General features: G+C 36.1%; 1 protein-coding gene across 3 annotated transcripts in view; it reads right to left on the reverse strand.

The window, feature by feature from the left end:
• Positions 1 to 6,939: 6,939 nt before the first annotated feature.
• The window catches only part of LOC144958358 (macrophage mannose receptor 1-like), a 108,932-nt gene continuing 90,417 nt past the window's right edge, over positions 6,940 to 25,454 (reverse strand). For all 3 annotated transcript variants that reach the window (XM_078890311.1, XM_078890310.1, XM_078890312.1), the window contains 12 exons: positions 24,882 to 25,010; positions 22,694 to 22,866; positions 21,578 to 21,680; positions 19,971 to 20,133; positions 17,742 to 17,820; positions 17,051 to 17,216; positions 15,898 to 16,152; positions 15,340 to 15,510; positions 14,308 to 14,379; positions 12,856 to 12,966; positions 8,116 to 8,229; positions 6,940 to 7,336 (listed from right to left, as the gene is read on the reverse strand). In XM_078890311.1, coding sequence (XP_078746437.1) covers positions 7,128 to 7,336; positions 8,116 to 8,229; positions 12,856 to 12,966; positions 14,308 to 14,379; positions 15,340 to 15,510; positions 15,898 to 16,152; positions 17,051 to 17,216; positions 17,742 to 17,820; positions 19,971 to 20,133; positions 21,578 to 21,680; positions 22,694 to 22,866; positions 24,882 to 25,010 — 1,745 coding nt within the window. In that variant the 3' untranslated portion in view covers positions 6,940 to 7,127. The remainder of the gene's footprint in view (positions 7,337 to 8,115; positions 8,230 to 12,855; positions 12,967 to 14,307; positions 14,380 to 15,339; positions 15,511 to 15,897; positions 16,153 to 17,050; positions 17,217 to 17,741; positions 17,821 to 19,970; positions 20,134 to 21,577; positions 21,681 to 22,693; positions 22,867 to 24,881; positions 25,011 to 25,454) is intronic.

The following is a 25,454-nucleotide window of genomic DNA, read 5'->3' on the forward strand; positions in this document are numbered from 1 at the left end:
CTTCTAGGTTCCATGCCTGGTCCAGGCTTCGGATACTGCATGAATTATCTCTCTCCATTCCTCCCTGTCTCTTGCCTTTTCAAACAGCTCTTGGATTGTTAGGCTGGTGAAGCCCTTCAGTTGGTCTATGAGTGTTTTTCTTTGTCTCCCCCGGGCGCGTTTACCAGGTATTTTTCCACAACTTGCCAGGTATTCATTCTTATCTTTCCTTACTATGTGTCCGAAAAAGGATAGTTGTCGATCCACTATTAAGGGCATTAGTTTCCTTTGTTGGTATGTTTGTTTTAGCACTTCTTCGTTCGTTTTGTGTGCAGTATACGATATTCTCTGCATCCTTCTCAAGCACCACATTTCAAAAGCTTCAATGTTCTTTTGTGTTTCTGCATTTGTAGTCCAGCTTTCGCATCCGTATAACAAGATTGGCCACACGTAGCACTTCAAGACTCGGAATCTAATCCCGAACGACATCTGTTTGTTTTTCAAAATGTTTCCCAGGTCCATGAAGGCCTGTTTGGCTTGAGTTATTCTTGCTCGTATGTCTCGGTTACATCTTCCATCTGTTGTCACTATTGAACCTAGGTATTTAAAACTTTCTACGTTGGTAAGTTGCTCGCCGTGAATCGTTATATTGCAGGTGTTGTTGTTTTCGGGGTTTTTCTGTATTACCATGCATTCCGTTTTGGTGATATTCACTTCCATTCCCTTGGCTTCACTATCTACTACCACTTTGTCAACAATCTTTGAAGTTGGATTTCTGATGTTGCAATGAGTACCGTATCGTCTGCGTATCTTATATTATTTATGTTGTGACCTCCCACTTTTATTCCCTCCATATTATTTATGCCCCTCATGATTGTTTCTTGGTATAGATTAAACAGATCTGGTGAGGCAACACACCCTTGACGGACTCCTTTCTTAATAGGAATGGAATTTCCTGTAGAGTTTCCGATTTTGATAGATGCCTGCTGGGTGTAGTATAATGTTTGCATGAGTCTGAGGTCTTTCTCATCAGCGCCAATGGAGTGCAGTTGTTTTAGTATTTCTTCGTGGCGTACTCTATCAAAAGCTTTTTTGTAGTCGACAAAACAGAGGTATAGTGGGGTCTGAACCTGTATAGCTCTTTCACTTAAAACACGGAGGAGGTATATTGCGTTCCTTGTCCCTCTGTCAGGTTGGAATCCATATTGTTCTTCTGCGATTTCGGGGTTAATCTTATTCCTTAGCCTGTTGATAATTATACGCAACAGTATTTTGTTGATGTGGCTTATTAAACCTATAGTTCTAAAATTTTCGCATCTGACTGCACCTGCTTTCTTTGGTATTGCTATGAAAATAGAGTTACAGAGATCTTCTGGAATTTTCCCAGTATTGTATATATTGTTGAATAATATGTGAAGTTCATCAATTGCTAGATCTCCTAGGCTTTTTAATACCTCTACAGATATTTCATCAGGGCCTGTTGCTTTACCATCCCTCATTCGTTCCATGGCATGTTCAATTTCACTTTTGGTGATGTTTGGTCCGCTTAATGGTTCTTTGAATTTCAGTGGTGGTTCATTTCTATTTGGATCATTGTACAGTTCGCCTATGTATTCTACCCATCGGCTTTCTATATGTTGTTCTTCAAATAGCAGTTCCCCTTGTTTGTTTTGGATACAACTTCCTGCTGCTTTGCTTTTCCTTTTCCCTGATAGTTCTTTTATTCTTTGACACAGGATAAGGCTTGATAAAGAATCGGAGGTAGGAATGAAGTATGGGTGGAGAGAATATTATTATTTAATTTGAGAGCGTGGCAAAAAAATCACTTCTTTTGTCTTTGTTACTCTTGCTGTAGTAGTTGTTTATATTGTTGTTCTTTTTTTTTAAAGGATAAGACCAAGCTAGCCTCACAAATTACTAAATGTGAAAAGAAGAGAATTAAATATATGATTTTATTTCAAATATTCTATCATTGTTGATTTAATGAAGGTATGCGTAAAATCCCCACCAGTATTGTCTGCCAAAACAACCGTACCCAATACACAATACTTGGTGTAACGTTTAAGGTATATGGACCTTTTTAGTCTCAATTTCAGCTCCAAACATTTTTGCTTAGATCACATCAACATCAACATCACTGGTTTTGCGCGGCTATGTGTCCTTATGGTATAACAATTGCCTTCGGATCGGAAGGTCCTGGGTTCGAGTTCCTCTGAGCGGCGCATTGTTGCTCACATTCTCTCACCGTACTCATGTGTAACATGAGTACCTAGCCGATGAAAACGTTGTCTCTGTCTGAAAAAAAAAAACCCTGTAATATCTTCTAACAGGCGTCATGTCTCGTCCAACATGATAAGTGTTGCTGCTGGCTAGAGCTCTGAAAACGTTTAGTGGATAATGCTCTCTCTCTCTCTCTCTCTCTCTCTCTCTCTCTCTCTCTCTCTATATATATATATATATATATATATATATATATATATATATATATATATATATGTGTGTGTGTGTATGTGTGTGTGTGTGTGTGTGTGTGTGTGTGTGTGTGTGGCAGATAAATTTGATTGTTTCTTGTCCACCTGATAGTACTAATCATTAGCCTCCAATGATTTGGATTCTCTAAACATTTATTATTTAGCAAAAATGGCAGTGATTGTTCAACTAAATGAACTACCCAAGTATTACATATTGATATGCCTGTGCGGCTATGTGGTCTAGTGGTATGACACTCGCTGTCTGATCGGAAGGTCCTGGGTTCGAGCCTCGCTCGGCGCATAGTTGAGTCCTTGGAGAAGGCTCTTTTCTCACATTCCCTCACCGTACTCAGATGTAAAATGGGTACCTGGCCGTTAACAGCGTTGTCTCTGTCCGAAAAATTTGTAATATCGCCTAACAGGCGTCATACACCGTCCTACATGTTAAATGTTGCTGTTGACCAGGGACCATTTGTAAAGCGCTTTGAGCACGTTAAGTGGATATAAAAGCTCAAGTTTATTAAAGGTAAAACACGCATACGGAAAACCACGTGTGACATTAAACGTTTATAGTTGGATTGACATAAGCTAGTAAGAACTAATCACACAGATTAAATGGCGGTCTATAGAATAGTAAAGAGTAGAGTTGGGTCAACTCCATTCATTTTGTTGTTACTAAACAACCTGCTATGTTCGTCCGAGAGGGTTGGGGGTGTGTCTCGAACTCTATGTTTTGATTGGTAAAAAATCTACTGGTTAACTGAAAATTTATAGATAGAAGGAAGTTGACGTCACTCATGTCTTTGTTATTGTTTTTTTTTTTTTTTTTGCCTTCTGCGTTAATGAGTAATTCTCACTTAACTGTATTAACCAGACTATAAACGTTTAAGGCTCCACATAGTTTTGTGTGCTGGTCCTTTATACTTCCGGATGGCAATGTTGTAAGCTTCTTAGCCAAGTGCATACTATCTATATTATGCTCTCCTTAAAAAAACTTGTTTCCACTTGAAGGGGAATTTCACGGCAAACTCAAGAATATCTGATAATTTAGGGTAGTATTTGCTCTATATTAAAAAATAACCCCAGTTTGTTGTAAACTGTGGATATGTGGTGCGAAAAGTCTTTTATTCTAGCCTTCCCCATAAATAGTAACGCGTCATGATATCAAGTTTACAGTGATTATTTGTCTGAACAAGTGTGTAAAAAGTCTTGGCTGAGGTGGTGTATTAGTAAATCTGTGTTTGTAAAAAATCAAATTTTATGGATAAAATTGATGGAAACATTGACCATCCCATTTTAACAATGCGCTTTAAATTAAAGAACTTTTTTTTTCTACCTGGAATTGATCAATATATCTGTGATCTATTGATAAGTGAACAATGAAAGGCCACAACCATAAGATATTTGTGCGGCTATGTGGTCTTGTGGTATGACACTCGCTTTCGGATCGCAAGGTCCTGGGTTCGAGCCTCGGCGCATAGTTGAGTCCTTGGAAAAGGTTGTTTACTCACTTTCTCTCACCGTACTCAGGTGTAAAATGAGTACCTGGCCGTTAACAGCGTTGTCTTTGTACGAAAAATTGTAATATCGCCTAACAGGCGACATGTCCCGTCCTACATGTTAAATGTTGCTGTTGACCAGGGACCTCTTGTAAAGCGCTTTGAGCACATTTAGTGGATATTGCGCTAGAATAAACTCAATTCTATTTTATGTTTGATTAGTTTATTCTAGACGTTGATGAGTATTGGTGAATAAATACATAGACACGAATATGACAATCAATAAATGAAAAAAATAATGAAATTGAAATTACAATTGCGCACCACACTCTATACTATTATCCTTATCATCAACGTCATCATCGTCATCATCATCATCATCATCATCACCATCATCATCATCATCATCATCATCATCATCATCATCACTAACACCACCAGCATTCGTTCTAAAAATGTAAGGAATGTAAAATTAGCAATGAAAACAACATGGTACCCTAAAGTGAGAACTAAACTGCTAGAAGCAGTGGATTGTAAAAAAAAAGTATTGAACAAAAATGAGTTAAACAAGTTCAAAAAGAGAACAAAACAATTAATACAGAAAGATTTGGGTCAAAACCCTTCTTCAGCCAACATTTAAAACGATAATACCTACTCCATGTAAAATCCGAACAGACAGGAGAATAAATTTCTTTACGTCCTCTTGGGCTCAGTGATGACAGAAACTAGCATCAGGAGTTAATGGTTGTTTTTGTTTTAGGTCTTTTGCGGCACTTGTGATACTTGTAAGTAAATTCGGCACCAGTGAAGAGGACAAAGATAAGATGGTCAAAATTTATAGGTTTGAAATTACAAGGGCACCCGTAAAAGTGACACTAAGGAGAATAAGCCCTGACAAAGAAAGAAAAATCCCAACTTATACCTAGATTTCAAGTCCAATTTAACTATGTTTAACTCCAGAAAATCTTAACCTAAGAGGGGTACATCAGATGAAAAGAAAAAGTAAACTTATTAACATATACAGATACACGAGTCAAAAATTAACTCAAACATCTTCTAAAAAATCTTCAATCTACGTGACTATCCACCAACCAAAGACCAAGGACAGAACCAATTATTGTCTGTTTGTTTTTATGGATTTACGAGCTCGCGACACCTTTAGATCATTTAATCAACACCCAGTCTCATCCTTAACCCTCTCCTTACCACCTACAGCAAAATCGTCATATTTGTTACGACACAATTTATATTTTTAAAAAATTCAGAATAATTTTGTACATCACAATGATCTTTGTTTAACTAATACGAAAATAAAGTTGTTTTGCAGAGAGATTGTTTGAGTTTAAAAAATACATTCTTCTATCATTTTTTGGAAATACTGAAAATCATCGGTAAGGAGAGAGATAAACAAAAACACAAAAAGCCACAAGAGAATGGCAAAATATATAAAAAACATGTCACTATTTCTAAGTCAAAATAGCTCATCGTAGATATTTCAGATAAATATACTTAAGAACTCACAAAGAAACATGCACCCACTCAAACAAATTCATAATTATACATACACACAGGGTGTGATCTTGGGGGTCCCAATATCTCAGGTAGAGTACTCACTTCACATGTAAAAGGATTGAGATCAATCCATGGTGGAGTCAAGATTTTTTCTCTCTCACCCCTAGTCACCCAGCAGTGATTGGATAGCTGTTTGTTAGATCTGACAGAAAGTACTTTGCCACAAACTAGCGTCCTATCCCAAGGATTGCAAAACAATTGCTATTGTTGGGTTCACGCTATAGAAACCGGAATAAACTCCGGCTTATGGACCTAATGGCTCTGAGGGAACACTTACTGACTACACATGGTGTAATAGGATTGTCAGTGTGTAGAGAGATGGCATTGTCGAGAAATCATGATATTCCTACAGCACCCTGGGGACTCTTTCCTCATACAGTGACATCTCCCTTATTCTCACGATAATTTGTTTAGTTGATTTCACTTTTTCTTGGTGTCTTTCTTTTTTTATAGCTTTTTATATCGTTTATTTATTTATTCATTTTTCTTGGCTAACAAAGGGTTTGCACCTAAAACGTTAATACACTCGAGCACATTTTTCTTGAACCTTTCAGTTACATGCAAAAAATAATAGGAAAAAATCTGGGACACCTGAATGCGAGGAAGCCATATTTGTGGAAACTGTACTCGGGTCTATATAGTTCGTTTTGTTTCACTCCAAACTTTTCCATATCTTTTTTTCAGCGCTATAAATGTTCCTGCTGCTCATTAAAAAAAACCCCACATTTTATAATAATAACGTTATTCATTTGTAGACATCTCAGGTTTAAGTCTAGACTCAACTAAGTCTTTGATATTTAGTAAGTTTTGCAGCCAAATTAGAAAATTGGTTCATTGTATGACAAAGTTGGCTGTTTCCAGTACTCTCATTTCAAATAAGGATGGAAAAGGAGAGCTACATAGTAAAAGGAAAATAGATGAAAGAATTATAAAAAGAGGGATGACTTTGTTTGGAGGATTTGCAACACTAGAAGATCATTTCTGTGTCAGTAAAAAGTAAGATGATAGAATTGGCAAAAGATTTAAACAAAGATAACAAACACAAAAAAAAAAAAATAAGACAGAGGAGACAGGTCCAACAAAGATCTCGACGTAGATCCAGGACCAATCCTTGTTGCTAGTCTGAAATCATCTTTAAGTCTGAAACTGCCACAGGAGCTCTTTTTTTTTCTCTCGGCAAAAGACTATAGACAGGACACTGGAAAAACCAAAGAGTTTCATTCCCGAATAAGGACACAAAGCTGCTTGAAAATGCTAGAGGGGAACAGAAAAAGATGACAAAGCTGTCGGCTGCTGAAGAATTTACCGATCAAAGAAGAAATAGTAAGAACTGCAGAATATTGGAAAATCGCTAACATAGTTCTGCAACTCATTCATGAATCATTTTTTGAAATAATGCAATCTGCAAACAATAAAAGTTCTACTAAAGAGACTAAAAGACGTCTGTTTAATATATATTAAATAATAATCTGGGAAAAGACTATTCAGTTAAACTCAGTGGTCAACTGAAATATTTCGTGCCACTTTCACTCAAATTTATTGCTCACATTTGATACAACAACCAATAATTTGCGGGCTAGAGTTGAAACTGAAACTTTTGACTATTTCAAGCAAATGTAGAGGAGTTGGGCTGCAATTCAACCCCTTTGGTGGCGGCGTCGTATACAGCGTTGTCAAAACCAGTGCTTGGATCATCCTTTGAAACGGTGTTGCCCTGGGTCTTTTTTCTTTTGAGTAGGAAGGCACCGATGATGACAATTGCAAGGAAACACAGGATTCCTATTACAATACCAACAATATCAGATGTTGAAAAACCTGAAAGGATAGATTATATTTCAATACAAGAAGAACTGATAAGGAAGCATAGGATTTACACTGAGAGCTCTTCAACCTTTGAAAAATAAATAGTGGTTACCCCCCCCCCCTTCCCCCTAGTTTGGTACAGGAAGCAGTAATTCTTGTTCAAGTGCTGAAAATGATCTCAAGGAATGATTGAGAAGGCTTCATTATGTAAGTTGACCGCCTGTTTTTTTTAAATACTCAATTCTATTAAAGTTTTCAAATATTTTAGATATCTAATAATCTTACTCCCCAAGGTGCCCCTTCTTCTTGTGCGTTTAAAACAACGGATAGCAATTTTATGATTTATTTCTTTTACCTAAAAGAGCTTTTAGAGTAGACGTTTAGAAAGAATCAGTCTCTTTTGTTTCACTGCATACAAGACAGCGATTAAAAATACTTTTGTTTTGGAATTTCATTAATCTTATGCATGCTAAAAGCAAATTGCATAACCTTACCTTGGGGATTCTATATACTTTTCATACGATTTTGATGATAATGATGATGACGACGATGATAATAATGATGATGATAACAATGACGTCAACGATGATGATGATGATGATGATGATGATGATGATGATGATGATGATGATGATGATGATGAAGATTTTGATGATGATGATGATGATGATGATGATGACGATGGTGATGATGATGATGATGATGATGATGATGATGGCGATGATACTAATGATAGTGATGATAGATGCCGACAATGACGATGCTGATGCTGATGATGATATATCACATACTTGCACTTCCAACTTTGTTAGAGGTCTGTTTAGAATGGTTTGGGTTTTTAGGAGGGAAATTAGTCGATCCTTTGCGAGTTGTAGTTTTAATGGATTGTTTTGTAGGCGTCATCACTGTATATAGAGAATTAAAAAAAAAACAAAACAATAAACATACATGATTGATTGAACCTTTGAAAAAGTCTTGAATCTTTCCTACACTTCAATTCAAACTTACATTTTAAAACAAGAAGCCTTTCTCCTGTACTGATGAATAAATCAAGTGCCCATTGGTCAGCACTGACAAATACACATCCAGCCTGTTTGTCAGTAATGGCGAATGACATGATGCGAAAGAGGATATGTTTTTGTTCTTTTTTGAATTTTTTTATGGTGCTTGTGATACATTTAGGTCATTTCAGCATCAGTAAAAATGAAGAAGTTGGGATACTAAAAAAACCCCACAAATCAAGATGTACAATTAAAAGCATCCGAAAAGATAGTAAGAGAAGGAGGACTGATTCAAAAAGGGAACAGCTGTAGATTCCAAGAGCAAACTAGTTATGCTCTCACCTTGAGATCACCTAAAAGTACCATTCAGAAATAAGGATATGATCATACTAAAAGGAATACACTCAAATGTTTATAAAATGTGTTTTATTAAAAAACAAAACAAAAACAAAAACCAACAAAAAACAACAAAAGACCCCCAACAAAACAAGCTATAACAACACATAAAGAGTGATGATTAACAAGGGGAAAAATGTCATCTTCAAACATTAAAACTTTTCATTTGAATCCCTCACAACACAAAAGCTTGCTAGAATCCAGCAACTACTGTTATATTATTCTAAGATAAAGACCTGGAAAAAGGAAAAACAGATAAAGGCGGATAGAAGACACGGCAAGAATGACCATGAGTTCAATTGACTCCATCCAAGCAAGACAAGATAATTCCTCGATGCGCTCTTTGAGTTGTAGTTTTACTGAATAGGTTGTTTTGAAGACCACAACGAGTTTACATGGCAAAAAGAACACATCAATGACTGGACGTTTTTCAGCTTTGATTAAAACTTACATGTCAAAACAAGAAGGCAATTGTCGCGTCTATATAGGAGAAGTGGCAAGAAGAAAGGGACAAATAGAAGTAAAATAGTTTCCCCAAAGACAGAAGTCGTCTGTTGCCTCTTTTACCTTGTTATAGTTGGGCTAAAGTTCCTGACAACTCGACAGATAGTAATAAAGTTATTAAGTTTAAAGAAATAGGTAGTAGAAGTGGCGGTATATGTGGCACGTATTAATCCGCGTTAAAGTAGAAATACTTTAATAAAATCAACAGAATAGCCTCAAACAATAACACGTTAACACATAATTAAACCAAAAAAAAAAGAATAATAGTAAATTTTAATTAATTAAAGTTAGGCTATGGGTAAGTTAAATTTTCATCTTTTAACGTTCTGTTTCTCAATTTAACATTATTTGTTCCTTATCTGTTTTGGAGATGTTGGATGCTACTGGTGGCGACCTTCCTATGACTGGTTGCGGCGTTAAGGGTTGCTTTGGCTTGTTTGATTTATGGATGGGTTTCTTGGCCATTCATTCTTTGGTTTTCCCAGTGGGCCACTTGATTATTAGTTCTCAGATATCCCGATACCCAACTCTAGATTCAGCTCCAGATCAATGTGTAACCAGAGCAATGTGTAAGTTTCTCATAGGGAATGAGATTAGCGGAAGAGTAGCGTCCCTTGATTGGACGTCACCTTACAGAGAGAACATCAAATTGGTTTTGCGCACGCGTCTCTCCTGTCCTCGCTTTCGGTGAAGTGTCTCATGCCGCTTTCACCTGAAGCGAGGACGAGAGACGCATGCGCACAACCAACCTGACGTTCTCTCTCTAATAACTTCCCCACCCGTGACGTCAAATTAAGGGACGCTACCCTTCCGCTAATCTCATTCCCTATTGGAGGACACAAATTTTGAGTCCTTGGAAAAGGCTCTTTTACTCACATTCTCACCCCAAATTCAGGTGTAAAATGAGTATCTGACTGGTGTCCCTGTTTGTCAAAATATATGTAAACGTGATGGTACCTCAAAGGCATTATGTTTTGGTCCCGCTTGTTGCGCTTTCCTGTTGGCATGGAGCCCATTGCACAGCACTTGGAGTGAATTCAATGGAGGTCGCACTATATAAAGCTCACATTTTAAAAATCGTATTTAAAGCCTGGAAAGATATAGCTCCTATATAAAATAAATAACTGAACAAGTGTGTATGAATGGTGCCAGCCAAAGCAAGAAAGAAAGATACAAGAAAAAATACATCCCAAAAATTCAGTCGACCTCGAGGTTGATGTATTTGGGATGTATTTTTTCTTGTATCTTTCTTTCTTGCTTTGTCTGGCACCTTTCATACACACTTTTTTTTTATTTATTCTTTTTCTTTATTTTTTTTTTTTAACCTCAGGAATGGGAGACACCCAAAGTTTGTCGTTTCTTTGCCAATTTAGAATTATCTCCGTCTTTTAAATACAACAATAAACAGGTATAGGTATATTGACCTTAGAAAAAAAAATTTGATATCGATCATAATAAAAATAATAATAATAATAATAATGATAATAATAATAATAATAATAATAATAATAATAATAATAATAATAATAATAATAATAATAATAATAATAATAATAATAGTAGTAGTAGTAGTAATAATAGTAATAATAGTAATAATAAAAGAAATAATAATAATAATAATAATAATAATAATAATAATAATAATAATAATAATAATAATAATAATAATGATAATAATAATAGCACTAATAATAATGATGAAGATGATAACGATTAATAATAATAATAATAATAATAATAATAATAATAATAATAATAATAATAATAATAATAATAATAATAATAATAATAATAATGATAATAAAAATATATAAGACCCATCACCACAAATGTTTCACAATGCCACAATCGCATATTGGGTAAATATAAAAAAGGATAATAATGCAAAAGATATATGACCCTAGTACACTCAAAGAAGGAGCAAAAGTAAGAAAATGAGACAAGAAAAACATCGCCGCCTCTGAATTATGAAATTAATCGTACAGTCAAATGCAATGCATTTTGACATATGGGGCACTTGGAACGTGGCCCGAAGATGCACATATATACATACATATACATATACATACTTATGCATACATACATATCACATACATGCACCTATGTGCATACACACATTTTTACATGGTGTGTATTTAGTGACCGTACGTGTATGGAGTGTACACTTAAAGGCGGGCGACAGAGGCTAAAAAATATATATATAGGATTGCCAATTGGTGAGCAAACTCGGGACCTATTTTCAAGGTCAAGTTGAGTTCGATGCTAGCCCTGTACACTTCCTAAAATAAATAAGTAATAGATAAATAGGAAATGCGATCGTGGCACGGGCTGAAAATATTGTGATAGCAGGGATTATGGACGTGTTGGTTCTAAAATAGTCGTGATGATGATATTAATAATAATAATAATAATAATGATAATAATAATAATAATAATAATAATAATAATAATAATAATAATAATAATAATAATAATAATAATAATAATAATAATAATAATAATAATAATAATAATAATAACAATTAAAAAAAAAATCAAAGGTCGTTGATTCCGCCTGTCGATTGTGCATATAGATAAGTGTATCTAGTTGTGCATTCACATGTATTTGTGATGTCTTTACTTTTTTTTTTTTCTAATTATTAGATATTATAAAAGCGGATGCCAACAAATTGAACGACATTGTAATATCGGATATAACGTCTCCATCTTCATCACAGGTTTTTTATTTAAAAATTTTTTTTTTGTTTTTTTTTTGTTTTTTTTTTGTTTTTAATAAGGTAAGATTGGTTTATTGCTTTAATGTAACTGATAGTTTTTTCATAACTATGGGTATACAGATTGTATAATTAATATACCCATCTTCAGAAACACAGGTCCAAGTAATTAATTATAGTAATAATAATAACAATAATAGCAACAATAATAACAATAACACTAACAACAACAACACCAACAACAACAATAATAAAAACACCAATTACAATAATAATAATAACAACAACAACAACAATAAAAATAATAATAATGATAGAGCATATAAACTTAGTGATAAAACTACTAAAAATTATTATAACAGCCACATTAGCAAAAACAGGAACCATAATATCTAATAATAATAACAACCATCATAACTACAACTACGATAATAACAACTACAAAAACAGTAATAATAACAATAATAATATTTTATTTTATTTTATATCAATTTTCTGATCCTCTTATCGGTTCTTAATATCGCTAATTGATATTTTTTTTGGGCCATATTTGATTTTAGAGATAACCATTTTCCAACGAGAATCAAATGATTTAATTACACACTTGTTCAGTTCTTTATTTTATATAGGGCCTATACCTTTCCAGATTTTTATCATATGTGACCATTCGCCTCAAAACGGTATTAAGTCGGGTTGGTTAAGATGTTGAAACTTGAATTTACAGCCAGAAATATTGAGGAGAATGGATACCATAATTTAGGGTGCTAATGCCAACAGCTTATATTTTTGATCAGTTTAACATTAAATCCGACTTTTAAGCATATGATTCGTTCCGACATGATACCGTTTTCGGACGATGGGTCACATATACTAGTGCCTTCTAGCCTGATTTAAAAGAAAATGGTAGGTATCTTACTCTTGTCACAGTTGGTGCCCGACCATCCACTGGAACACCGACATTGATAAGAGGTTCCAACTACATTACAAGATCCAAACTGACAAGGGTTAGATCCACACGGATCGGAAGCTGCAGAATAGAAAATGGATTCTCATGAGTCGCGACTCTCTCTGTCTCTGTCTGTCTGTCTGTCTGTCTGTCTGTCTGTCTCTCTCTCTCTCTCTCTCTCTCTCTCTCTCTTATTTTCTATCCGTGCAAGCCAATCTTCTGACCAATCACATCCTCCAATATAACACATACCAGTGTCAACACGAGTGTCTGAATAAAGAGACCTAGAATAACTGGCACTTCCTTAAAAAATTATGTCACAATACAAGGTTAACAATCACAAAAAGAGAGTGAAAAGTGAGTTGTGAGTAGTGCTCAAGGAAACAAATACTCCCATTGATTGAACTGTTAAAACTTAAACCTGAGCATTTAAATAGCGCAATATCTACTAAACGCCGAAAGCGCATTATAAGTGGTTGACAGCCAACATAATTACTTAACATGTCGGACGAGACATGACGCCTGTTAGGGAATATTACATTTTTTCGACGGAGACAATGCTGTTAGTAGCCCGTAACTCATTTCACACTTGAGTACGATGAGCAAATGTTAGTAAAAAGCCTTTTCCAAGGACTCAACTATGCACTGCTTATAGTGAAATTCAAACCCTGAACCTTCTGGTCCGAAGGCGAGAGTCATACCTCAAGACCCTATAGCTGCACAAACACAACACACTGTTCAATTTCTTTGGTGATTATCCCCCTTGTATTTTGAAGTGTTGGAGAAGGTGAGAAAGGGAAGAATATTGATCGATAACATCAGAAAGAGGCAGTTACGGTTTCTGGGACATGTGTGGAGAAGAGACGGAATAGAAAAGTTGGTAACATCTGGGATAATCGAAGGAAAGAGAGCTAGAGGAAGACAAAGAATGACTTATCTAAATAACCTAAGAATGGCCAAATGTGACTTAAACTGCAACACATATTTTATGCGCACCGCAGATGATCGTGATTCGTGGAGACAGTTGACCGGCAACGTGCTCAAGAGCGCAAGCCACGATGGATGATGATGATGATTTTGACATGTTTTGGTAAGGCTATGAGTTTATGAAGACTACTAGTGCAAGGAAAAACTGAAAGCAAGGGAAATTACTGATAATGATAGCCTACACATTTCTGTTGTGTCACTGTGTGAAAAAAATTGACTATTTCCATTTCTATTCAGGAGACATAAAGAATGAATTAGATAACTCGATTCTTGTCCACATTCTTTTTTGCATGGATAAAAAAAATAACATTAGATCGGTTATAAAAAATATATTTAAAAGACTTCAATGTATCAATTCACTGTGACCAAGGCACCCCCCCCCCCCCAAAAAAAAGTTTAAAAATTTAGAAATCCAATAAACATTTAACCATTTACCCGTTGTTGTTGTAGTGGTAGTCGTGGTTGTGGTCGCTGGTGTTGTGGTTGTCGAAGTGGTTGACAAAGGAACTATTGGGAAAAGAAAGCATAATATACTTATATTAAAATGTGTACTTTATAAGAAAACTAAAGAATATCTTGAATAGATCGAGGAAAGCCCATCGCTGTACAAGATTAAGGGATGGGGCTCAGCTGATCGCTGGTTGGATAAGTAAATACCCCCCCCCCCTATACCCTCTGAAAAATTGAGTTTATACGTGATTACGACCCACTGCATCAAACCAGTAAGACATCAGGATGAAGCAGATGCCAAAGAGGGAATACAAATATAGTTGTTATGATTAGAAAATGAAGTTTAGGATTTATGCACTTTATGAAACGATAAAAAAAAAAACGTTTCTCAATTTAATTGATTTGGTCATCAATAATAAATGATGTTTTCCGCATCAATGTTACTCCGACATAAACCATGTTGAGCTTTGAGATTTTGTTTAATATATAGTGCAATATCCACTAAACGTGCTCAAAGTGCTTTACAGGAGGCCCTGGCCAAAAGCAACAATTAACATGTAGGACGGGACATGACGCCTGCTAGGTGATATTATAATTCTTTTCGGACAGAAACAACGCTGTTAACGGCCAGGTACTCATTTTACACCTTTTACACGGTGAGAGAATGTGAATAAAGAGTCTTTTCCAAGGACTCAACTATGCGTCGAGCGAGGCTCGAACCCAGGACCTTCCGATCCGAAAGCGAGTGTCATACCACTAGACCACATAGCCGCATGTTGAGACAGTAGGTCACAATTATATCAGGTCATTTCCGTCTTCTTTGTTTTTTGAATCCTTGTTCCTTTTTTAAAAAAAACACATATTTACTCCTTTCCTTTTCTAATAAAACTTGGGGTGCTGATAGGGCACAAATTATGATTTGAAGATTCCTAACATTCTTTTATATAGATTTAACTCTTAATTTGATCTTATTGAGCTACATCACAAGAATAATAATACAAATGGAACAAAACTCACTTTGTTTTACTTTACATATATATCCATGTTCAGAGAAGCAATCAATATTCGACCATTTTCCATTAAAGCCCTGCATCAAGACACAGTTTTCGTTCGAGCCACTTTGACTTGATCTGGATCCGGCAGACCAGTGCAAGTACTCAACCTCAGTGCCATCGGACCAGGTGAAACCTTTTGAGAGCATCCATGTTTTATTGTAAGGTATGATGATGATAATGACAGTTGTGATGATAACAACCAATAAGATGATGATGATGATGATGATGATGATGATGATGATGATGATGATGATGATGATGATGATGATGTCAATGACAGTTGTCAAGATGATGACAGTGATGATGATAATTACTATGATGATGCTGATATTGCTGCTGCTGCTGATGATGATTTTAATGATGATGATGATGATGATGATGTTGATGATGATGATGATGATGATGACGATGATGATGATGATGATGGATATGATGATAATGATAATGATAAAAAGCAATGATCACACACACAGCGACTTTATTAATTAATTGTGAAAATCACACACTAATGAGCACGTACTAGAATCTTTGCTTGCCCTATTTAATCCGATCCAAACATCAGCCTTTTCAACAGAACTAAACCTGGCTAGCAACTGGGATTCAGCACCATTGTGGACTGATGCCAACTCTCCACCAATCGTTTGACACATGTAGTGTGCTTCTGGCCAAGACTTCTTAATTCCATTGTCTATGTAGTAACAGTATTCTCCATACTGTGTCCAGATGTTTGATGGACATTTGCCTGGAACTACAGGTGTATCGGGTGGATGTGCCACTGAATTAAGATTATAAAAATGAAGTGCATGAATATAGTAAATTTATTAGAGAAATTTGGGTAAGTTAGTTAAAGTATCAAAACCTTAATTCTATGACAGCAGAATAAACCATATAAAACTTTACACATCTCCTTTTATAATGGATCAATGTTTTTGCTAAACGTTAAAAAAGTCTCACTGTATTGTAAAAAGAAGAAGATGGCGTTGGTTGGGCCATGTAGCCAGAATGAAAAAAAAGGGGCACTTCCCAAGACAGCCTGTAATGGACAGCAGATTGAGCTTTATATAGCGCAATATCCACTAAATGTGTTCAAAGCGCTTTACAAGGGGTCCCTGGTCAACAGCAACATTTAACATGTAGGACGGGACATTCCGCCTGTTAGGCGATATTACAATTTTTCGGACAAAGACAACGCTGTTAACGGCCAGGTACTCATTTTACAGCTGAGTACGGTGAGAGAATGTGAGTACAAAGCCTTTTCCAAGGACTCAACTATGCGCCGAGCGCGAGGCTCGAACCCAGGACCTTCCGATCCGAAAGCGAGTGTCATACCACTAGACCACATAGCCGCACAATGGATGGGAAAAGAAAGCGGGGAAGACCCAGGGAAACCTGATGAAGGACCATACAATGGAGAAAGAAATAAAGGAAGCAGGCCTGTCCTGGAATACAGCCACCGCAAAAGCAGCAGATCGTAAAAGAAAATGGAGATGTCTGGCGGATGCCCTATGTGCCTCAAGGAAGATTACATCTGAGTACGGTGAGAGAATGTGAGTAAAGAGCCTTTTCCAAGGACTCAATTATGCGCCGAGCGAGGCTCGAACCCAGGGTGTTCGGATCCGAACGCGAGTGTATAATAGTGAATACAAGATTATAATATTATGTAAACTGCTTACCTAGATTGATTTGGCAAACGGACGGCAGTGTGAGAGTACAATCCATCGTGATCCATGTACTATCCTGCGTATGTGATGCACACTGTTTGGTCAGATCAGGTTGGTTTCTACCCCATGCCGTATATAGGACTGGCCAGTTGTCAGACCAGGTAAAAGCATTTTTACCCTAGAATGGAGAATAAACACTATCATCATACAGCCACACCCAATTTCCTCATTGAGAATAAATTATGCCAAAATCAAACCATTGACAAGTACATTGGAACACTATTAAATCACATTAATGGTGAAAGATATAAATTAAGTTTCAAATCTCTTAAGTTTAGGCAATGTTGTCGGTATAACTGACTAACTTCACGTACAGGATAATTCTGGATTATTCACTATAGATAAGAGAGAGAGAAAAAAGAGATAGATAGATAGATAGAGATAGAGAGAGAGAGAGAGAAAGAGAGAGAGAGAGAGAGAGAGAGAGAGAGAGAGAGAGAGAGCAGAGTGCGACACCCCTTATCCATGTCTTTAAGGCTGAAGACTGAATTGTATTTATATCCCAGTCCAGACATTTTACTCATTACAGGAAAACTGTTATAATAATTATTATATAAGATAAAATGGTATATGACGGTTCCACCCCCCCCCCCCCCCACCCCCACCCGACCTTTGAAACAAATTAAATAGCAACAACACTTGCCGAATTGTCAGCTAAACCAATCCATAATTGATCTTGTTGATGAGTTTGAAGAATGAGGTCTATGTAGCTTTTTTCAAAGCTAGAAATATGTGGAAATAAGAAAAATAAATAAAAATAAGACTCCCTTTATTCATCTCAATGGGAAAATTTTTCTTCAGGGTCTTTTCCAAGGGAAGACTGGAATAACCCAGGCTTAAGCCGCAGTACAGCGCCGCAAAGTGAGCTAGGGCGAGGTGAATTGCTCAAGGCCACACAGCGCGGCGGGTGATCGAACTCGGTACCTTTCAGGTACGAAGCAAAGACCGTGCCACCGAGCCACGTTATCCCATTGATTAAGCTTTCATTCGTATATCACTGTCAATGAGGAAAGCACATTTTCATACAATGTAAAAAACTCGATTATCTAAATCTGGAAACATAAAAGTCCACTCAAAATTGAATATAACATACAATTCTATTCATAATCTATATTAAGAAACGTATTGAGCTAAAAATTAGTCTAAGAAGCAGACGAGTTTGGTAGTCAAAGACACATTTATATATAAGCTACAAAAACAATTTGATAATCGATATAGATAGAACAAGATAATTCAAAGCACAAAACTAGAATGGTTTCTCAAAAAATTTGCTGCTTTTCATTGATTCATAAGGTATATTTTTTGTTTCTTTGTTTGTTTGCTTGTTTGTTTGCTTAATGTTACTGACACTTTCAACGCTTTGCATTCAGATAAGGACTTGTAAAAAGAGAGGTATAAGGTATTGTTGCTCTTCCAAGTGCATAAGAAAACGCAGAGGACAAGTCCAAAATATGGAATGGAATCTTTTTCAAAAGAGCGCTTTACTCATGTGTCTAGTCGAAAACGTCTTAACGTCCTACATGATACCAAGAGGGAAACACTTTAAATGACTACAAACATTAAAAAACTTAAAAATAATACAGGCATACATCAAGGAGATGATTTGCTACAGTGAAATTGAATATACATTTTTTAAAAATGAGACATATATTAGACAGTTTCCCCCCTTGGTCAAGAACCCTTGCCAGGATTAAAACAAAATTAAGAAGTCTCATTAAAGGACAAATATAATGTAAATGTTGCTGCTTGAAGCTCAAAGAAATAACTAATAATGTGAAATTGAATGTAAGCTTCAATTTAATTACAAAAACAGATCTGTTTACATTCAATTTCACATTATTAGTTATTTAGGACAAATATAGAAAACAACAAGAAATTTTGAAAATAATAAAAGCAAGGTTAATAAGTGATCATCTCAAATGTTTTTAAAAAGGAAAATCATATCATCAAACATAACGGCATAACTACCTTTGATCGAAATTAGTACATTTTAAAACTGAAAGACCACTTTGCACGTTGTTTTACAGATCTACCATTATTATGACAATTAGTTTATCTGTCTGGGGAGGCAACATCGCTGTGAGGGACAAAGACAACATTTATATAATTAAAAATGCATATAATGGCAGTGGTTAACAAACTTTAAAGTTGCGCCAACCCAGATACAAAATTATGGTAGTTTTGATATCAAAGATACTTTCAGTAAAATATTTTTATATGACACTATCCTATCCAGATTTCACTAATACGCGCTAATTTTACAATAAAATGCAGTCGCATTGACATTCGATTTAGCTGTATCTAAAAATGTTTTATGTACAATGAGCATTTACCGATTAAGTCTTTTATTTGTTCCCATTATAATTTTTTGCCACCTTATTTTGTCAATGACTGACTTTTTCACTCAATTTGTGTACCATCAAAAGGAAATATTTCATGGCTCATCTTTTTAGCCTCTTGCATCGATGTGCACATTCGGTTAAAACTAGATAGCCCCTTTTGTATTGCATAAGCCGGCATTACTGTTTCTGGGACATGTGTGGAGAAGAGACGGAATAGAAAAAGTTGAAAACATCTGGGATGATCGAAGAAAAGAGAGCTAGAGGAAGACAAAGAATGACTTATTTGAATAACCTAAGAATGGCGAAATGTGATTTTAAAAGCAACACAGATTTCATGCGCACCGCAAAGGATCGTGATTCGTGGAGACAACTGACCGGCAACGTGCTCAAGAGCACAAGCCACGATGGATGATGATGAGCCGGCATGAGAATTTTCAATGCTAAAGCTGAACTACATTTGGTGCATAAATGAATTTTGATAGGTACTTTTTTATTTTTCACGCAAATATTAATCACAACATATTGCTTACCCTCCTTGTTCACTAGTGATGTGACCACCGTCTTGAGCACAAGTAGCTTCACTAGCTGTCCAGTTCTGTAAAGTTGGGATATACTTGTAACATGAATCCTTAAATCGGGTATATCCTTTCTGGCATCCTTCAGTGTTTGGTTTATTTGTTACGTACAACGCGGCTGAAGGATAAAAAAGACATGAAACAATGGGAGGTATCTATAAGACTATAAATTAGGCTTTAATTTTATTGTTGATATAATCATATTATAAGTAATGACTCATTGTGGATACCATCTTCAATTCGTCAGACAGTGAGCGCCTCCATGACTTTTTTCAGACGTCCAACCTTTTCTGTCCTTTTGATATGGTGGGGGGGGGGGGGTTGGGGGGGGGGTTAATCGAGGGACAGATAGGTGGCGTTGCTCTCTGTTCTTCTCAGGGTGTGACCGACCCTTCCCCGTTCCCGCCTCCTAATTTTGGTGCTGATGGGTTTGACCTTTTCCATAGTCCTATGTCATATACGGAGTATCGCACAAACGAAGATGTCCTGGAAGAAATAAAAGCTCGGGCAGACCCACAAGAACCCCATTTATTGACTGTGAAGCGCAGAAAACTGTCTTGGTTTGGACACCATACTGGACACGATAGCCTGAGTAGGACAGTCCTACAGGGCACAGTCGAAGGCCAGCGCAGAAGAGGGCGCCAAAGGAAGATGTGGCTGGACATAATTTTTTCGGACAAAGACAACGCTGTTAACGGCCAGGTACTCATTTTTACACCGGAGTACGGTGAGATAATGTGAGTAAAGAGACTTTTCCAAGGACTCAAATATGCGCCGAGCGAGGATCGAACCCAGGACCTTCCGATCAGATAGCGAGTGTCATACCACAAGACCACATAGCCGCACACGTCGCTTTATAGTTCATTGCTATCTGTAGCCGTAACTAAATTAAATACAAATTTTAAAATGCGATAAGATCCCTATCTGAAAACAGGGAAAGGAACAGCTTAAGGATTAGAAACAAGTTCATTAATATAAAAAATTGGGAAATTTTGATGCTAAATAATGCCTTTTGAGTTTATATTAAAATCTCAGAGAGTCTGTAAGCTAATATGTATAGATGTAACTAACATATCAGCACAAAATATTTATGTTTTGAAATCTTCTTTAACTTAAAACCTCCAAATTGTTTGTCATGTCCACTTCTGGTTGTGTGGATCAAGGTTCTTTGTTAGTTCAGTAAATAATAGACTACCTGTGGCATCATATGCGCTATATTATGGTCTTGTGGTATTATACTCGCTTTTGGATTGGTAGGTCCTGGGTTCAAGCCTCGCTCGGCGCATAGTTGAGTCCTTGGAAAAGGCTCTTTGCTCACATTCTCTCACCACACTCAGGTGTATAATGAGTACCTGGCCGTTAATAGCGCTGTCTCTGTCCGGAAGAAATAGTAATATCGCCTAATAGGCGTCATGTGCCTTCCTACTTGTTAAGTGTTGCTGTTGGCCAGGGACTCCTTTTAAAGCGCTCTGAGCATGTTTCGTGGATATTGCGCTATATAAAAAAAATCTCGAAAATCCCCCAACTCACTATGCAAACAGAGTATAGAGGTAAAGACTCACATTTATCAGCCTCACATACATATGGCAGTTTAGTATAACAGCTCTCTGAACTCCAGTCACCGGCTGATTTGGACTGAATCATAACTTCTGTGCATTTCTTTAACTGAATGGGATAAAATTAAAGAATGAACTCAATAATTTAGATCATCAATCAAAATGGATATCCTCCTTTCGGTATCATCATTTGAATATATAAATAGAGACAAATATGAGTGGATATATATCAATATAGATAGAAGGACAGACAAACACACTCACATACATTAACACAGTATAAGTAAGAGACAACTGAGACAGTAAAGACTAACTGAACTGGCACTCCCAGGCCTCGGAGACAACTTTCACACGCATTGGGTGAATTTCTACTTATTATTATTTGTCATACATTCTTTGCAGGGTCAGCGGTACTTTCTTTGCTTCGTACCGAGTTCTAATACCCGCTACGTTGTGTGGCCTTGAGCAAGTCACCTCACCCTAGCTCAGTTTGCGGTGCTGTACTGCGGCTGACGCCCGAGTTATTCCAGTCTTCCCTTGGAGTAGACTCTAGAGACAAATTCCCCCTTATGGGATGAATATAGGGAATTTTATTTTATTTTATTTTAATATATTTAACTCCGTGAATGAGATGAATATAATCAGTCATTGTCTCTGTCAAAGCGTAGCCATCGTTAACTTATAGATAGTTCGAAGATGACGTCGCTCAGGTCTTTGTTATTGTTTTTTGCCATCCGCGTTTATGAGTATTGCTCACTGAACTGCATTAACCCGACTATAAACGTTCATGCATGCACACAGTTTTGTGTGTTGGTCCGTTATACTTCCGGATGGCAATGTTATGAGCTTCTTAGCCAAGCGCATACTATCTATAGCCTGACACTGACCAAAAAAAGACGTCAAAATGCCAGTCTTTGGTCACAAAAGAAAACAAATCGTGAGTTGTATTCAATAGTTCAACCAATGGAACCACTTGTGTCCATGACAACTCACTAGGCGGTGCAAAAACCAAATAATGAGTCAAAATGCCAGTCTTTTTTGGGTTTCAGTGTCAGGCTATAACTTAACGATGGCTACGGTCAAAGCCATACCAAGATGTATCTGAATAGAAAGGATATTTACATTCCAGAAGTAGTTGCCAGAATTAGTATTAGGTTGACCAGGACCCCAATGGACATAATTTTTCTGTGAATTGTCAACCCAGAAGTAATCAGAGTACTGCCTGTAGTTCTGTTCAGTTTCAAACCCGATCCAAGCTGGTACTTTGAGGTCGGAGATCAGTGTTGTTAAAAAGTCTGGAAAACAAAAATAATACATACTTTGATTTCTAAATTTTGACTATTTGCTGCCTCTGTAAAGTCATTCAAAGGTTTAGAAATTTAGAAAAATTATTCAGATGACCATATATTTATGGTCAATTGTTTTTATTAAAAATATCGTTCTTACTGTATTTCAATTATGTAATTAGGAGAAGCTAAATAGAAGCATTACAATAATCAATTAGTTAAAAGAAAAGATGTCATCGTGAAATTAATAAGGTCTTTCACATTTATTTTGGAGCTTTTATATAGCGCAATATCCACTTAACGTGCTCAAAGCGCTTTACAAGGGGTCCCTGGTCAACAGCAACATTTAACATGTAGGACGAGACATGACGCCTGTTAGGCGATATCATAATTTTTCCGACAAAGACAACGCTGTTAACGGCCAAGTACTCATTTTACACCTGAGTACGGTGAGAGAATGTGAGTAAAGAGCCTTTTCCAAGGACTCAACTATGCGCCGAGCGCGAGGCTCGAACCCAGGACCTTCCGATCCGAAAGCGAGTGTCATACCACTAGACCACATAACCGCACATCAAGTATTTTCATTTAATCCTCTACCCTTCTGAAATACAATGTTTCAGCTACAAGAAAATTGGCATTGTGATAATCAGAGATCAGAGTCTGCATATTTCTATAGACATTGGATAGCCGCATTTAAAGTTCCTAATTAAATAATTCAGCGACTGAGTGTTAAGAGTGTCTAAAAGCTAGCCTATGACTGAGGTTTTTTGGGATCACAAGTTCAGTTCAAAAGATCTGATTTAAATTCATTATCAAGTATTACAAGTTTTGTTCTTTCCGTCAAATATGATAAGTTTTTCGATCGTGCTCAAAGCGCTTTACGAGAGGTCCCTGGCCAACAGCAACATTTCGCATTTAGGACAAGACATGACGCCTGTAAGGCGATATTATAATTTTATTTCGGACAGAAACAACGCTGTTAACGGCGAGATACTCATTTTACACTTGAGTACGGCGAGAGAATGTGAGTAAACAGTATTTTCCAAGAACTCAACTATGCGCCGAGCGAGGCTCGAACCCAGTCCCTTCCGATCCGAAAGCGAGTGTCATACCACAAAACCACATAGCCGCACATGTACTGTGCTTCCTAGTAAAGTGTATTTGATCTATAGATGACCATTTCCAAGTCATGCCCGACAAGATTTTGTTTTCCCTGAATTAATTCATTACTAGGTTGGTTGATTTTTCTATTTAAATAAATCGACATAAATTTGTGGCATTTGTGTTTTCCTCATATTGTCAATATTTTACTGTTACAATTGTTTTTTTAAAAAAGCTTTTAACTCAAAACAACATTTTTCCCCCTGACCTGTCTTACTGTAGGTCTGTATTAATTTTATCATGTGGATTAATAATTTCAGGCAGGTTATCTTATCCCTCATTATTTCAAAGACTACCTTGTCAGAGCAAATGATAACCTAGATAACATCAATGTTTCGCTAGTACATTGACTTCTTAGACAAAAGTTTCCATAAATACAGTGAGAAAATTTTCAGAAAAATAGTAAAGCTCTTTTTAAAAATAAGCCATTTTAGTGAAAATAAGAAAGAAGTATTTACACCCCATGATCAATTATATTTAAAACTTTTCTCGTTCTTGTACAAAATCATTAACCGGACATTACTATCAAACTCAAATAAAAATTATCCAAAATAATCATGGTACTTATGACAGTGAAAGTTTATATTGCATTTTGTGTCTCAACATTGCTAAAGATTGATACCAACAGGTATGTTTCTTTGTAAATGGATTTTATATTCTGATTTTTATCATTGAATTCTTTACAACACTTTCTTCGCAACTGAGCAATAGTTGTCATTAAAATGGATTGTTTCATTATGGTTAAATCACGATTTTTCATGACATTGTCCCGTTGTGAGAGGAGAATCAAAACAGTTGAACAGTGACACTTGATTTAAAAACACCTTATCGATCTACAATGATAGTGATTGAAACAAAAATACCTTCATCAATATTTGAATGGATAGAAGTCAGTCTAGATTTCGTTGGTAATTTTCTGCAAGCTTTATTTGCATCCACGAAAGATTTTCTATCCGCCTCTTTAATCCCCATCACCTTGAAACATCGAGAGGCTGCACAGTGGAAGATTAAAAATTAATACGAGAGATAGACAGATAGATAGATAAATAGATGGATGGATATCTAGATGGATGGATAGAATATATATATATATATATATATATATATATATAGATAGATAGATAGATAGACAGACAAATAGATAGATAGATAGATAGATAGATAGCTAGATAGATAGATAGATAGATATATAGATAGATAGATAGATAGATAGATAGACAGATAGATAGATAGATAGATAGATAGATAGATAGATAGATAGATAGATAGATAGATAGATAGATAGATAGATAGATAGATAGATAGATAGATAGATGGATATCTAGATGGATGGATAGAATATATATATATATATATATATATATATATATATATATAGAGAGATAGATAGATAGATAGAGAGAGAGAGAGAAAGAAAGAGAGAGAGAGAGAGACAG

The sequence above is a fragment of the Berghia stephanieae genome, chromosome 12 (genome assembly GCF_034508935.2).
Source record: "Berghia stephanieae isolate SIO BIC M18660-M18661 chromosome 12, UCSD_Bste_1.3, whole genome shotgun sequence".
Lineage (NCBI taxonomy): Eukaryota > Metazoa > Mollusca > Gastropoda > Nudibranchia > Aeolidiidae > Berghia > Berghia stephanieae.